We start from the raw sequence: 17,349 nt of genomic DNA on the forward strand, positions 1-17,349 counted from the left end.
TCCCGAGCCGATTGCTTTTTTCTGCTCCCGATTCAATTCCAATCATTCCCGATAATTTTTCCCGATCATATACATTTTGGCAATGCATTAAGAAAAAAAAAGAATAAAACTCGGACGAATATATACATTCAACATACAGTACATAAGTACTGTATTTGTTTAGTATGAGAATAAATCCTTGAGATGGCATTTACATTATTAACATTCTTTCTGTGAGAGGGATCCACGGATAGAAAGACTTGTGACTTTGTATATTGTGACTAAATATTGCCATCTAGTGTATTTGTTGAGCTTTCAGTAAATGATAGTGTAGCCATGCCCAAATGCATGATGGGAAGTGCAACCATGACTGTGCGTAGTGGTACCAATTGATATATCTTCTCTGCGTTGGGAAATAACATAAGGTGTTAAGAAAAAGATCAATTGCTACCTTGCTTCCCCACATTGCTTCCCATGATATTTCTAATCGTAGGGAGAGGGATTGTAAGGCTTTAGCCAATTAAAAAAAGGCTCCAAAGTCTGCCAAAATTCTCTCTACTCATTTTACGCTGCCTTTTATCTCTCTATATAGGTCATTACAGATTGAGCGGGACAATGCGTGAGTGGGTCGTACAACGCATGCATTAAATATTTTAACTTGATACGTTTAAAAATTACCGCCGTTATCGGGATAAATTTGATAACCCTACCTTAGGCCCAAACTAAAGACTGGATGAGTGTAATATGTCTAACGTTATATACAATTAGAAAACGATTTAATTAAAAAATATATATTAAAAAAAAGGCATGGCCGATATTTTTTTGTCGATTCCGATACTTTGAAAATGACGTGATCGGACCGACATCTCTAGTTAACACCATTTTTTGAACATATAGTCCCCTCTGAATTAGAACAGTTAGCAAAATATAAATTCAGCTCTCGAGGTAAACAGTGTCCATATTTAACAAGTCGCTCATATTTTTCCATTACGTGGTCAAATCCATCAAAGATGAGTGATTTCAGGCTTGGGTGTTCGATACCTTCTGAAAATGTCCTTTAATAAATGCTTTGTGCTGGATTCCCTCGGACAGTTTGACCGCATGCTTTCTCAGAACACATCCAGGCTTCCAGAAGCCTGAAAACAGGAAAACAAAATATAATACCGACCGCATGACATCAGAATTCCCAAATCTGGAAAGTGGAAAAGTCCTTGACAGCAAAACTAGTGTTAGAAAACACAAACAACTCAGCTGGGTCTCAATCATTTATTATGGTAACGAAAAAAAAAAAAAAAGTTACAATTTATACACTTAACAACTCATCTCACGTGAAAGTGTCATTTGAATTTCATATATTAGTAAAAACCGGTGATAGGATAGAGCTCATAGACTGGAAACGTTCTGTATCACACTTGGATTAACCCTGCAAATATGCCTTCTATCAGCTAACCTCCCCTAGAAAATGAATTCAGAGTTGGTGTCGAGAAATAATAAGAAACAACATTTGATGTCAGTTAGCGCATCAGACACCCAGTGCAGCAAGTCTTAATGATACGGGTGTCGTTCGCGCGATAATGCAAAGTGGGATAAAAAGCCTGTTTTGGTCTTTTCAACACGTGAAACAAAATTAGAGTGGGTCAAGTCGGTGAAATGAAATATAAACAAAAAAAGACAAAAAACAATTACAACGACAACAACAAAAGACAAGAGATGTTGGATAGACGGTGTACAAATACGAAACATCAGACTGGAGATGGGGTTGCCTTTTTCATATTTGGATTCGATACTCAAATGAAGGGGACAAAAAAAAAATCAGAACCGTAAAATCAGTCCAAGTAGTTGGACCCATTAGGGTTTGTGTATGGATGATTCATGTGCTCCGTTTACCGGTACCCAGGCCCCGGTTGAGCATAGCCCTGACCGTAAGGGGGCCGGTTGCGGGCATATGGGTTAGCAGCCCCGGGCGGAGGGGTGACCGTGCTGCCTGGAGGTGGGGTGTATCCTGGGCGAGGTTGGTACCCAGCAGGCTGGGAGGTGGGGGGCATGCTGTAGTTGGCAGGCTGCGATGCCTGGGAGGTATAGTTTTGGGGAGGAAAGGCTCCTGGTGGGTACTGCTGGGGTCCCTGAGGAGGAGGAGGATGAGGCTGCTGCTGGCCACCTTGGAAGCTAGGGGACGGGGCCGGCGGACCCGGGGCTGGGGCTTGGGAGGAAGGAGGTGCGTAGTTCTGGAACTGCTGCTGTTGAGGCTGCGGCGGACCAGGTTGGGGGGCTCCCGGCTGGGGGCTGTACCCAGCTGAGAAAATGTCAACAAAGCAAAAAGGTTTGTGTCTGCAAATCAAATTATTATATGCTTAGCTTCTACAACCCCTAGCAAAAAAATGGGACTCACCAGTCGCGGACGAGCACTCACTCAGTCATTTTATCATGTAGAACAAACTCCGATAAAAAGCTTGGAAAAATAATGGATTCGTTCAAAAGTGCAACTCTTTAGCGTTCAGAAACGCTAAAAGAATAAAAAAACATTGTGGTGGTCAGTAAATGTTACTTTTATAGAGCAAGTGCAGGGAAATATATATGGAATCACACCATTCTGAGGAAAAATATGGAATCATGAGAAACAAAGAAATAACAATCAAAACAGCATAATCGAGAATTTAGTAGCACCACCTCTGGCTCACTGGCTCACCTCTCACTGGAACAGCACAAAACAAAAGTTCCAGCATCATCACCTTGTCAAGAGTCAAGACTGCATTGTATAAGGTGTCAAGAGGCAAGAATCTGCATTGGGCAAGGTGATGATGCTGGAACTTTTGTTTTGTGCTGTTCCAGTGAGATTTACAAAGATGACTGCCTGAAGAAAACAAAAATTCCTTCAGTTCTTGATGATATGGGGCTGCATGTCAGGCAAAGGCACTGGGGAGATGGCTCTGGTTAAATCTTGAATAAATGCACAAGTTTACATTAGAATTTTAGACAGCTTTCTTGTCCCTTCAATTGAAAATATGTAATTTTCCAAGATGGCAAAACATCATGCCACAAAGCTAAAACTGTTAAAGCATTCCTCGGAGAAAGACTCCTCCATTAAATGTCATGGCCTGCAAATAGCCCAGATCTCAACCATATTGAAAACCTGTGGTGGAAATTGAAAAAAATGGTCCACAGCAAGGCTCCGACCTGCAAGGATGATCTGGCAACTGCAATCACCAAATTGATGAAGAATACTCATCAAGTCCATGCCTCAGAGACTGCAAGCTGTCATAAACGCCAGAGGTGGTACTACTAAATACTGGAGATGTGTTTTGATTGTTATTTCTTTGTTTGTTTCTCATGATTCCATATTTTTCTCCTCCGAATGGAGTGATTCCATATGTATTTCCCTGCTCTTGCTCTATAAAAGTAACATTTACTGACCACCACAATGTTTTTTAATAATTTCTTTTAGTGTTTCTGAATGCTAAAGGGTTGCACTTTTGAACTAATTCATTGTTTTTTCAAGCTTTTTATCTGAGTTTGTTCTACATGTCTGAGTGAGTGCTCGTCCGAGACTGGAGATTCCATACTTTTTGCTGAGGGTTCTATTACCGCCTTGAAGTTGGCCCGTCGATCAGTCGCAAATTTATATGAAAATAATTTCAATGGTTTGAGCTACGTTTGTGCTGTAAAAAGTTTTGTTTGTGCTTCTGTCGTTTTTAAAATATTTACAATTCTTTTATAGGTCAATCTGAGGTCAACCCGGCCCCCATTTTGATTAAAAATGGTGTCAATCGTTTATGCTTCATTTGTGCTGTAAAGTTTTGTTTGCGCTGCTATTGTTTCACTGATATTGAGATATTAATTTCGAGTGATGACGTCAATAGCAGCCCCTCTGTTGTGGCTGACGGAGTGTACCAACTCTTTCAATAACAGAGGAGTGCCCCAATAACTAGCGCAAACGTAGCAGAAATGAATGGCACCCCTTCGAGTCCATTTTGCAGTAAATGGGGGGCTTACATCACTAATATCTCGATATCTATAAAATGATAGCAGCACAAACATTTTTTTTTTTTACAGCACAAACTTAGCATAAACAAATGGCGACATTTCGGATCCATTTTGAAAAAAATGGGGGGCTGCGTGACGTTAACGATTAACAATAAAATAAATTTAAAAAAAAACAATATGTTAAATATGTTATGGATAAACAATACCCAACGCTAGTATGGTCAAGCCATGTCTACATGCCTAGAAAATACATCGAGATGCTGCCATGTGATTGGCTGATTACAAATTTGCTCTAATGGGGAGTGTGCCTAATAAAGTGGTCGGTGAGTGTTGATTTTACACACTTACCAGGATACTGCATTCCATACTGTTGAGGTGGTGCACCTGGCTGCTGTTGAGGGTATCCAGCTGGGGCCTGGTACTGCTGATACACCTGACCTGAATGCAACACAGAAAATGTCAGCTTCAAGAACTCTTTACAATAATCAGGAAGATATTTCATTTTTATACTGGTCAGTTCCAACAAACAGCTATTGCAATGGTACCTCTACATACGAACGTACAAACTAAATTTTCAGGTTCCAACACTCCTCAACAAGAAAATATTGCCACTTGTTACCACTATGTTACCATTCGTAGTATTTAAGCTAACGGACTTTTGTTTGGCAAATTAGGCTAATTTAATCTACAAAACTTACATATTGATCAGACTAGATGGACGTTTGAACACCAATTGTTTTGTGCCAAGTGTTTTAAAATATGTTTAAAATGCGTGCCGTTTTGGACATAAGTATACATATGTGTGTAACAGCTTTACAAATTCTGAAAAGTGAAGGATGTCAAAAGCTTCAAAAAGCACAATTGCCCTGTTTTCTGTAAAGCTGAACAACTTCACGTTTAGTGAAGACAGAATACATAGTACAAAATAAGATACTGTGAGGTAAAATAAGGCACTGTTTATGCGAAGAAAAAAAAAAAAAAAAAAACGACTGGAGACAAAATGGCAGACGAGACTCCGGCATTGTAAAGTCGAAATTGTGCAAGTCGAGTACTTCATAACCCGGGGACCACCTGTATTTAGTGGGCATTTATCATGTGATGCCACAACTTACTTGAAAATAGCTGTGTTGGCAGGTTAATATTATCAAAACAAAACTATAAACATTTCACTTTCTTTTTGGAACCTTCTCATATTGTCTGTGCATTTTAAAACAGGCCACATGCAAGCAATGTGGGTTTATTTGCTAGTAAATGTAGACACAACATCCACCTTGTGGCCTCAGGCTCGCAAGCTAGCAGCATACAGGTGCCCTTGTAGACACAAACACTCCTTCCGTAAACAACTCTACATGATTGGAAGGATGCGTGTACCCACTATCGTTTTCACAGGGAGATTGCCCGCTTTACTTGCGGCATCTCCCATAGCAGACATGTCTACATTTGCAGACAGTGACTTCCTGCTGCACTTGAATTAGCCATGACTTCACCAGACCACAGTGCCTACATGCACATGTGCGGGAGGATGACTAGCTGCAGCCATCTCAAAGTTAAGCCTGCCTCTTTGAAAATGACAGATTAGCATCCCAAAGTGAGCGTCTCTTTGCATTTTAATTAAAGAGTTTTCATGTTGTTGTTATTCACACATCCCAAGGAATGGATGCTCATTTGATAATCATCAGCAGTTTCCCAAAGTGGGAGTGTCCAAACTAGACTCTGCTAACTCCTGTATTCAGTTATGTCAGATAAATTATGCTATGCTGCACATACTGTGGGGAGAACAAGTATTTGATACACTGCCAATTGGCAGTGTATCAAATACTTGTTCTCCCCACTGTACCTTTCCAGACAAAGAATCGGACATTCAAGTAAGCACATCATAATAAAAGTAGGAAGCACAGCAATAATGTGGCGGCCATGTGTTGCACGGTTAAATACGAGCAACACCGTGGTCTTTATTATGGTGTAAAACGCTGCACGGATTTGGCCGCCATTCATCCTTTTCATGGTCTGAGGTCCTTCACTGCTGTTACGTAATTAAGCGCTGTAGAAATACGAGTGGCTCTTAAATGTTTTAGCCCCCAATACACTAAAGAAAATATTCAATGTATTCCTTTAACTCTCCCTGGAAATAAGTTTGCTTGAAAGTACTGGTGCACCGATAATAGGAATTATGACATCATCCCAATAATTCCAATAACATAATTAATAGAACCGACAATACAGTATGAACTGTGCTCGCTGGCTGGGAAACCAGTTCACCATTTGCGGGGCATTGCTGCCACCTGCCGGTCAGAATAATTCGCTGCATCTATAATTTGGCCCACAAACTCATTCACTTTACACAGTGCTGTGTCTAGTGTTAGCATTGACAATCGTGAATGCTTTCTGTTACTTACGTTTCCGCCTCGGAAATATATGTCTAAGTATTTATGTTTACTATAACATATGGATGTGCAATATATGTTTACTTCGGTGGTGAAGGGTCATATGTACAGAACTTCATAAGTGTTTGTGTTATAGAAGCCAGCCAATGCTTAAGGCTAGTAGCTCAAGCTAGTGTGCTATGCTATACGTACATATAATAGTTATCGTGTAATGTTAGTCCCGTCAGCATGCTTGGTAGGATTTTATACTATGCAGGGAATAAACCTCATACTTTATTGAATATGGGTTAACTCACTGGCGTTTATATTGATTATTATAAGGCAAGCCATAAATCCTTTTTGTTCTACCATATTTTTGTTATGAGGAATGAGTGATAAACCTTACTATATAATGTTTACAGTGTTAGTTATAAGTTAGTAAGTTATTGAGAGGCATTTTGGTTATTGATAGGCTTGCTGTCCTAACCTGTCCCCCAGGTTAAGAAAGTTGTTTCATGGACCAAGACCACAAAAGTCTCCGTAGCACCAAATATTTTATCTGATGACAAGGCACAATACCTGTTGGGTTTATGTTTTAGTTCAGTGCTCATTGTTCAGGAAACACATCTTCAATTATATTGACTAATTGATTGTGATTGACTCAAATTATATTTATTTGAAAAAATAAATATTGGCACTTTATTTGAAGTCAAGACTGTTCTTGTCTTTGTTTTGTTCATTATAATGTTCATGTCTATGAAAATTCTGGTGAGATCAAAGACAAATCCATGTTGAATCCACCCTTATTATTTTTTTAAACCTCCAGGTGTTCAAAAACTCAGGTGAATATACATTTTAAAAATTATTTATTTATTATCGGTTATCGATATTGGTATCGGCTTTGAGCAGCAGGAAGTTATCGATATCTGTCTCAAAAAAGGATATCGTGCACCCCGACTTGAAAGCGAACTCGTGAAATTAAAATAAATATTTTACAAAAACTGCATACAACGGATTAGCGTCCTCACACAACAGACTGGTTTAGCGGCACGCATTTGTTCATGCACGGAAGCATGGAGTCAACCAAATAGCATCTGTCAGACAACAGGTTGTAATCAAATTACCGTAATTTTCGGACTATAAGACGCTACTTTTTTCCCCTCATTTTGAATCCTGTGGCTTGGTCATGTCATGATTAATGATGGTATTATCACACTCTTATGGCGCCACTGTCAGATAAAGTGTGACCAAATACTATAACTAGCAATTAATGAAACAACTGAAACAGTAACTAATGAAATCATTAGCACAGAACATGAATTTTGATTGTTATTTAAAGCTGCAGTGTTGCAATTAGGCATGTGCCGGTATGAGATTCTGACGGCATGATAACCTTAAGCAAAAATATCACGGTTTTGCAATCACAGCTCTAAAATGTTTTGAGATTTCTGGGTTACAATAAAAACTTTTCTATTGAACAGGATTTTTATTTTTCAAAACATTAGCAAATTGGAATATAAGTTCAATGTTAAATACCGTATTTTTCGGACTATAAGTCGCAGTTGGTTTTTTTATACTTTGGCTGGGGGTGCGACATACTCAGGAGCGATTTATGTGTGAAATTATTAACAGATTATGATATAATTTCACATGTTATTCTGGTGGTTTGGAGTGACACTGATGGTTTGGTAAACTTGTTAGCAAGTTCTTTATGCTATAGTTATCTGAATAACTCTTACTAGCTATGTAACGTTAACATACCGGTCACGTTCGAGTTCTGCCTTTGGCAATGTGTGTTCAATTGTATTATTGACTTTTTTATATTGAAATGCATGCTTTTAGTTTGTGGTGCTTTCACGCCCAAGTGGGGGCGCACTCGCACTTGTTTGCGCGAAAACAAGCGCTCAGGCGCCAGAAGAAGACTGACAGCTACGCAGCTCTGAGCAAGTGGGTGAGTTAGCGAGAGAGAGAAAAACACGGCTGCGAACCTACGTTCATTGTTTATGCTTGTAAAATATCTCTACAAAGGCAACGCCCTGTGTGTATCATCTTTTCTGTTGTTGTTGTTGTTCTGTTTTCCACCAGCGATCGGACACCTAGAGCCAGTTGTGTGGTTGTTTAAACGATGTGCTAATGCTAGCGAACGCATGCCAACCGTTTGTGTCATTGCTATAATAGCAGCTAATTATTATTTATTTACATTGATTCGAACCTGTTTGGTATCGAGGAATAAACTGATTTGTATTATTTCTATTTTTAGTTTCACTCTTCAAATGATGGTGTCATAACGACGGCCAATATAAAGTCAGCAAATTATACGGATGTCCAGCATCGTCATTTGGGAGTTTAGCTCGTTGTATAGCCAGGACCGAGCCGTAGGGTCCTGGTGAGGACAGTACATTTTGTTGCTCATGCATCATGTAACATTATCATACTGTAGACTTACTCAGCACGTTGCTCTCTATTTTATTTTAATTTTAAATTGCCTTTCAAGATGACATATCTGTTCTATGTGTTGGATTTTATCGAGTAAATTTCCCCCAAAAATGCAACTTATACTCCAGTGCGACTTATATATTTTGTTTCCTCTTCGTTGGGCATTTTATGGCTGGTGCAACTTATACTCAGGTGAGACTTATAGTCCGAAAAATACGGTAAATAAAAATTACAAAAAATAAATATTCTAAATAAAATAAAAAGTGGCTAATGCTAATCAGCCACCTTATCTGCCTCGTCAATAAGCTTACGTTACAGTATGTTTTACCACTGCTAGACGCACTACACACGCTGGAATTAACACTCGTAGCTAGTGGGAAACGTTCATTCCAGCGTTTACCGGTACTAACTTTTAATTTTGTATAAATGTGAAATCATATTGTAGATATTGCTTTCTCTGCTCTTCTCATTTTTGGGACATAAAAAAAGCTAAAACTGTAGGGACGGTATGACGGAAAATTTTAGCGGTTTTGAAACCTTGACGTTTTCATACCACGGTATACCTTGAACATGCCTAGCTGCAATACATGCCAAGAGGCATGTTGGACAACAACACTGTTGACAGCAGGTTGCAGCAGAGGTTGACCGTCTCCCGCAAGGGAGCAGTGATGGCCAAATGAAGCAATGAAGCTTAGCAGCCAATTGGATACAAGCTTCATTGTGGTTCATTCGGTCTTGTGACAGTCTTATAATGCCGCTGTCAAATACAGTGGTACCTCTACATACGAAGTTAATCCGTTCCAGGACCTTGTTTGTAAGTCGAAATGGTCGTATGTCGAGCAGGATTTTCCCATAGGAATACATTATAATTCCATTAATTGGTTCCACAGCCCAAAAACCTTCACTAAATCCTTAAAAAATACTGCTGGTACTATTACAAATGGCAATTACACTTAGCAAAACAAATAAATTATAAATCAAAATCGGAATAATAATAATAATAATAATAATTCCTGTATTAATGTAACGAATCGGGTCCTAATGTGGCGGACTTTTTTTGCTGACCCTGAACGCACCGCGGTGCTGACGTGCCAGAGGCAGACCGGTGAACTTGAGTTTCACTTTCACTTTGAATGTTTTCTTAACACCGTCAATTGCGGCAGACAGAAGGTGTTTTTGTTTTGAATAAGTTGTGAAATAAATGATAAAAACGTGGCGAAGTTGGCGATTTCTCTGGAGATGTTACCACAATAAGAATTGTCAGCTTAACTTATAAAGACTGGTGAACGATGGTCGGAGGAGGACCGTGGAGATGTATTGTTGAGCCATTTCACGGATGCCCACCCTACGCTCATATTTTTCTGTCATTTGCATCTTCATTTAGAAGGTAAGCGTCAACTTTTTCCTTGTTTCACCACCTGTACCAACCTTTTCTGAAACCAGTGTTGATTTGTCACACAAGAAAATCCGCCGTGCATTCGTCTGCGGTGCTGCCATTGTCGTCGTATTTCGAGCATGTCGTCGGATGTAGAAACAAATGGCGAGTCAAATTTTACGTCGAATGACGAAAAGTTCGTGTGTCGAAGCGATCGTATGTAGAGGTACCACTGTAAAGTGTTACCGGTTAATATCTTTTGGTGTAAATTTCCCATAATACAGTGAGGACAGCTGCGGCTTATAGTCCAGTGAGGCTTATCTATGAACAAATGCAGTTTTTGTGTCAAATTTTGTGGGTGGCGGCTTAAAGTCAGGTGAGCCTAATAGCCCGAAAATTACAGTACACAGTCTGAAGATCTTGTTAGCAGTGTTGTAACTGCAACAAACCAAGATTACATCTTACGGCTTAAAATAAAATGCTGCTCCATCTAAATTTTCTAAAGGAAAGGCCTACTGACAACCTATCAAAGGAATTGGAGAGTAAACTGCCCTCAGGCGCAGAGACGTTCCCATGAAGATAGTGGGAAATGATGCTGAACATCTGGCTTGCAAAGGGACTCATGTGAAATTCGCACCTCATGCACTATCGATAGCCGAAACCAGCAAACAATGGTGGGTCGGAATCCCACGACAAAAAACACTCTATTGTTCATTTTTATGAACATGACGTGGCATTCTTTTCGCGTGACATTTGTTGTGGGGTAAAGGCTTGAATGTCCAACAATTACTGGACCTTAAGCCGTCATAATGCAGTCCACAGAAGTTAGACCACATTTCAGTCTGTATCAAAGGATTAACTGCATGTGTAATTGCCTTTCCCTGTGTTACATCTGTTACTGGATTTTATGCTAGCAAGCCTCGCTGCCGTGGACATGGGAGCAAGGTGCGCCAAAAGCGTGGGCGAGAGAGGCTTCTACCTGCAAATGCCTCACAAAGCCTAGGAGGCAAGCTAGACCATGTAGCATCCACTTCCCACATCTTAACAAGTAAATAGTGTTTTTAAAGTTGACCAGATTATACTGCATCTTACCATCTATACCTGATTGGGGTCCCTGCTGCACTCCAGAAAAGGGAGCCTGCGCTTGGGGAGGCAATCCTGGCTGAGGGGCTGCGGAAGAGGCGGAAGCAATGCTATCAGGCGTCCCTGAGCGCTCCTCTGGGGCTGTTGCTGGCGGAGCTACAGATGGCAAGGAGACACACAGCTGAGACAAAGCCATAGCTCACAACGGCTGTTACAGTGATATGAAAAAGTTTTGCGCCCCCACTGGCAAATTCCATTATTTTCATTTAAGAATCAGTGGGTGTTTGAATTTCCTCGTGAGTGCATGACGATTCTATGGGGTTCAAGGCTTGATTAGCTCACATGTCAATTTTGGTTTTCAACAAACCCTTGCTAATTGCCTGATAATGACTTAACCGATAGCCCGATATTGTCCAACTCCCAAAATCCAAAACCAATATCCAACAGATATCGATATACACTACCGTTCAAAAGTTTGGGGTCAAAGTGACCCCAAACTTTTGAATCGGATTGTACAAAATGAAAAATCCCATATGATTTGAGGGGTGTGCCATCTTAGGCACCCCACAATTTGATTCGATTACGATTCAGGGTGCTACGATCCGATTATTTAACGATGACCGCGGTATTGACGAGGATCGCGGTTATCGCGATTATCACGATTATCGATATATCGTACAAATTTATGTCCATTATTTATTTAAAATATCCTAATGATTCAACAGGAACGATGGAAACATGCCCATACAACAAAAAGCTGCCCTTAAGCTGCTTTTTTATTCATTTATTTTTTTACAAGAAAGTGCAAAAACATTAACCATTTTAAAGGGAGTACTTATTTCTCTCAACAATACAATAACATTTACACAGGTGGAATGAATTCCACATTTTCTGGAAACAAAGTGTCTATAGAAATACGACTTCTTTTAACCAATATACTTTGTTTTCACATAATTCTGTACTATTTCGCATGTTTGAAGTGTTACTGCTGTACTTAATCGTGGTTTTACACATTTTGCATATGAAATACACGTTAGCTTAGCGCTCGGCGCTAACTATTAACATCTCAAAAACAACAATAAAGACTAAACAGTACAAGAGAGTTCGTGTATTCACCTCTTTTAGATGCATACGTGTCTTAGCAACACACTCAGGACATTTTTCAATTGAAATGCCATAAAACTACTGCTGAACATCTAAATGACAAGGAGCAACGAACTCTCTCTCTTCCCCTCTTGCTCTAAAAAGATAACTTGCGCACAAAAGCGCAACCCAAATTTATTTCCCAGTCTTTTAAAGGGGAGTAAGTCTCTCTCTCAGTAATCAGCAGCAGCCATCATAACGTGCGCGCGCCTGTTAACAGTGCCCGGCGGCAGACGTGTCTTGAATTTCGTTCTGCTATGAGCGGCTGCCATAAAGTTAGGAAGGAAAAACATCGTTTTTGAACCTTTATGAATCGTAATCGAATCGTCACGTGTCGAATCGCGATGCATGTAATAATCGATTTTTTGGGAACTCCTCTATATGATACACTACCGTTCAAAAGTTTGGGGTCAAAGCAACACCAAACTTTTAAACCGTAGTGTATGTGGTCGTGCACTTAACTTGGTATTGCTAATTGCATTGAGACACCCCACTGGATGCTTTAATGATGATAAATGTAACAACTTCAAGGTTTTCCAAATAAAAGAAATATTTTGTGAAAATTTTTAGAAAATAAATGTGCCATATCAATAATATAAATTGAAATGGGACAAAACGTCCATAAATAAAAGGAATCATTACATCACGTTTACAGTAATTACCCCAAAGAGCCACTAGGGGGAAACCAAAGCATTACAAATACAGGCAGGCAATTATAGGACATGCCAATGCAACGAAATTTGCAAAGATGCATTCTACTGAGATTTTGCACAGATTTTTAAAAATAATTGTATTACTTTTCTTAGAGACTTTCTTTCTGGTAATGCAGTAAAATGCATATAATCCATTATTTCTAAATCATTTATTGTTCATTTATTTTTTTGCTCCATAAATGCAAATGGTAAGCTCACATAACAAATCCTAAGCATCTTAGTTTGGAGACATCTAATGATCAATAAGAATTACTACTGTGCTAAGCTGTGACCAGCCCATGAACAAAGGGAGAAGGCCAAAACAGATTTTGATATTATCTGGTAGCATTTTAAAATGCTTTCATCAACGACAACTCTAGTGCTAATAGGTTAAAGGTGTTCAAATCAACAAAATGGCAAAATTGCCCAAATTTGTGCACCTGTGTAGTTTTGTTTTGATGCATATTGCCTGAAATGTTACTCCGTCCATCAGTTTTTTTGCTATATCAAAATGAAGTTGCTGATCCAAACACCCAAAGATTTACGAATGAAAATTGCCCAAACTGTGTAGATTGTAACTACAACATTCATTTTTTTTTTTTTTTTTTTAAATAAACAAAGATTTCTGGCAAAAACTGCTAGATAAGCGTACTGTATGTGCTAGTGGGTCATTAGGATCTTTAAGCAATACCTGGGGCCTGGTCCTCGCTCAGACCAAAAGAAGAGATGACATTCTTGTTGACTTCATCTTGGTTCTTTAACGGGTCAAAGGCGGACATACTGGCCGCGCTGACTGGGGTCACATGCTTCGCAGCAGCATCTGTCGTCACCACCTTGCCTTCGCGTCCGTCAACTGTTTCTGATAAAAAGTGTCCGTCAAAACAAATTCGACAAAAAACACCTTAACATACTGCCTGTAAAAAATGCATTCTACCCCTCTCACTGCAGCAAACAGGTTTTTTTCTAATGCTCAATCAAATTATATGTAAAAGACGTGCTTTAAATTGTTCCACCAACTGCCATAAAGTACTGTTTATATTTTCCGTGTTAATCAAGTATATGCTATAGATGAGGTGCTCTTTGTGCTGCTGTTCTTTACTGTGTGCTTGGTGGAAAGTGTGACTCAGACAGGTCGAGGCAGGACTCCAAAATATAAAATCCTCCGCTTGTCTTTGCCATTTGCAGCGGTTTGTGTGATGCGTTGCAGCCAACAATAATGCATGTTTTTTTAATGCGGTTACGCAGACTCGCTGCTTCGCACTCGACTCGCAAGATTGCTTTCCTGCTGCTTTTGGGCTATCAGCCACATCGTCTCTGCATGGCAACAGGATAAAACTTTACAAACGATGTACAACCCCTAGCAAAAAGTATGGAATCACCAGTCATGGATGGCACTCACTCAGACATTTTATCATGTATAACAAACTCAGATAAAAAGCTTGAAAAAAAAATTAGTTCAGAAGTGCAGAAACACTAAAAGAAATGAATAAAAAACATTGTAGTGGTCAGTAAATGTTACTTTTATAGAGCAAGTGCAGGGAAATATACACTAACCGGCCACTTTATTAGGTACACCTGTCCAACTGCTCGTTAACACTTAATTTCTAATCAGCCAATCACATGGCGGCAACTCAGTGCATTTAGGCATATAGACATGGTTTAAGACAATCTCCTGCAGTTCAAACCGAGCATCAGTATGGGGAAGAAAGGTGATTTGAGTGACTTTGAACGTGGCATGGTTGTTGGTGCCAGATGGTCTGGTCTGAGTATTTCAGAAACTGCTGATCTACTGGGATTTTCACGCACAACCATCTCTAGGGTTTACAGAGAATGGTCCAAAAAAGAAAAAATATCCAGTGAGCGGCAGTTCTGTGGGCGGAAATGCCTTGTTGATGCCAGAGGTCAGAGAAGAAGGGCGGGAGTGGTTCGAGCTGATAGAAAGGCAACAGTGACTCAAATAACCACCCGTTACAACCAAGGTAGGCAGAAGAGCATCTCTGAACGCACAGTACGTCGAACTTTGAGGCAGATGGGCTACCGCAGCAGAAGACCACGCCCGGTGCCACTCCTTTCAGCTAAGAACAGGAAACTGAGGCTGCAATTTGCACAAGCTCATCGAAATTGGACAATAGAAAATTGGAAAAACGTTGCCTGGTCTGACGAGTCTCGATTTCTGCTGCGACATTCGGATGGTAGGGTCAGAATTTGGCGTCAACAACATGAAAGCATGGATCCATCCTGCCTTGTATCAACGGTTCAGGCTGGTGGTGGTGGTGTAATGGTGTGGGGAATATTTTCTTGGCACTCTTTGGGCCCCTTGGTACCAATTGAGCATCGTTGGAACGCCACAACCTACCTGAGTATTGTTGCTGACCATGTCCATCCCTTTATGACCACAATGTACCCAACTTCTGACGGCTACTTTCAGCAGGATAATGTGCCATGTCATAAAGCTGGAATCATCTCAGACTGGTTTCTTGAACATGACAATGAGTTCACTGTACTCAAATGGCCTCCACAGTCACCAGATCTCAATCCAATAGAGCATCTTTGGGATGTGGTGGAACAGGAGATTTGCATCATGGATGTGCAGCCGACAAATCTGCACCAACTGTGTGATGCCATCATGTCAATATGGACCAAACTCTCTGAGGAATGCTTCCAGCACCTTGTTAAATCGATGCCACGAAGAACTGAGGCAGTTCTTAAGGCAAAAGGGGGTCCAACCCGTTACTAGCATGGTGTACCTAATAAAGTGGCTAATGAAGTGACTGTTCTGAGGAAAAAAATATGGAATCATGAGAAACGAATAACAATCAAAACATTTCTAGTAGCACTAGCTCTAGCTTTTATGACAGCTTGCAGTCTCTGAGGCATGGACTTGATGAGTATTTGTCATCAATTTGGTGCCAACTCTCTTTGATTGCAGTTGCCAGATCATCCTTGCGGGTCGGAGCCTTGCTGTGGACAATTTTTTTTTTTCAATTTCCACCACAGGTTTTCAATAGGGTTGAGATCTGGGTTATTTGCAGGCCATGACATTGACTGGATGAGTCTTTCTCCAAGGAATGCTTTAACAGTTTTAGCTCTGTGGCATGATGCATTGTCATCTTGGAAAATGACAAACATTTTCAATAGTAGGGATAGGAAAGCTGTCTAAAATTTCAATGTAAACATGTGAATTTATTGAAGATTTAACCACAGCCATCTCCCCAGTGCTTTTGCCTGACATGCAGCCCCATATCATCAAGGACTGAGGGAATTTTGATGAATTTTGCACAGCACCAAACAAAAGTTCCAGCATCATCACCTTGTCCAATGCATATTTTTGACAAGGTAATGATGCACTTAAGTTTTCACATTACGAGCGATTTCAGAAAAGCCTCCCTCTCGCTTGGGTGTCCGTGTGCCTTGGCATCCCATCAGGTGGCATACCAGCTCTCGCTTAAGTATCTCGGTGTCCTGATAGGTGGCATACGAGCATCTCACATCAACAAAATCCCAACATCTGCTGCTCATCCTAGTCTTCTCGGGTGATAGAAGTTTGTATCGAAGTGCATCAGAATCTTTTATACCTACAAGTGAACATTAACCATGTCCTCGAGTTTACTTGCCCCCCATGTTATCGTTTCCTTTAATCTTACGGTGAATGAATGGCTGCCCGTTCTTGAACTAGTGATAAAAATATCTTGTATTTCTATTACAAGGCCCTTAATGCTACACCATGCCTGGTACCTTGCAGCTTTTATGGCTAGAGGAGGAAATGGAGCATAATAGTTTCTACTCTAAGTGCTTTATTTTGGATGTAATGATACATCGATCTGGAAATATGCACTGATTGGTTAACAATCCAATCAAATTGATTCAACGCAAAACAATCAACATAGTTTTGTTGGAAAAAGTTCATTCAAATGTGAAATGTTTCACAAATTTGTCAAAATGAGAAAATTTCTCTGTATTTTTGATCGATTTAGGTGAAATGTAACTCAATGTGTTGAATGTGTAAATATCGTATTAAGACACCGAGGCCCTTGAACTGAACTGAATCTTGGCTGACTTTGCAATTATGGCAAACGTCATTTCCTTGTCCAAAGCGAAGACGAAAAAATTTAAGTTATCCGTCATGTCAAGATTAAAAGTCTTGTAACACTGTCTTTCGAATCATTTAAATAGAGTGTACACAAAAGCTCTAGCTTTTAGTACCGTAACTGTGATCCTAGCAAAACCCAATGACATCGATGAGTCTTTGATTGTTTCTACACACAACTGCGGTTGCCCACGTTGCATTTTTTAACCT

The 17,349-nt window shown here is 40.0% G+C and overlaps 1 protein-coding gene across 3 annotated transcripts in view; it reads right to left on the reverse strand.

Annotated features, from left to right (window-relative positions):
- Positions 1-1,692: 1,692 nt before the first annotated feature.
- Positions 1,693-17,349, reverse strand: part of tfg (trafficking from ER to golgi regulator) — a 29,525-nt gene continuing 13,868 nt past the window's right edge. Inside the window, exons 5-8 of one of the 3 annotated variants that reach the window (XM_057853201.1) lie at positions 13,744-13,905; positions 11,227-11,373; positions 4,309-4,398; positions 1,693-2,272 (exon numbers count right to left, since the gene is read on the reverse strand). In XM_057853201.1, coding sequence (XP_057709184.1) covers positions 1,863-2,272; positions 4,309-4,398; positions 11,227-11,373; positions 13,744-13,905 — 809 coding nt within the window. In that variant the 3' untranslated portion in view covers positions 1,693-1,862. Of the gene's footprint in view, positions 2,273-4,308; positions 4,399-11,226; positions 11,374-13,743; positions 13,912-17,349 lie in introns of all 3 variants that reach the window. The other 2 variants (XM_057853203.1, XM_057853200.1) reach the window with 2 other exon arrangements.

This window comes from Corythoichthys intestinalis, chromosome 12 (assembly GCF_030265065.1).
Source record: "Corythoichthys intestinalis isolate RoL2023-P3 chromosome 12, ASM3026506v1, whole genome shotgun sequence".
In the NCBI taxonomy this organism is placed as follows: Eukaryota; Metazoa; Chordata; class Actinopteri; order Syngnathiformes; family Syngnathidae; genus Corythoichthys; species Corythoichthys intestinalis.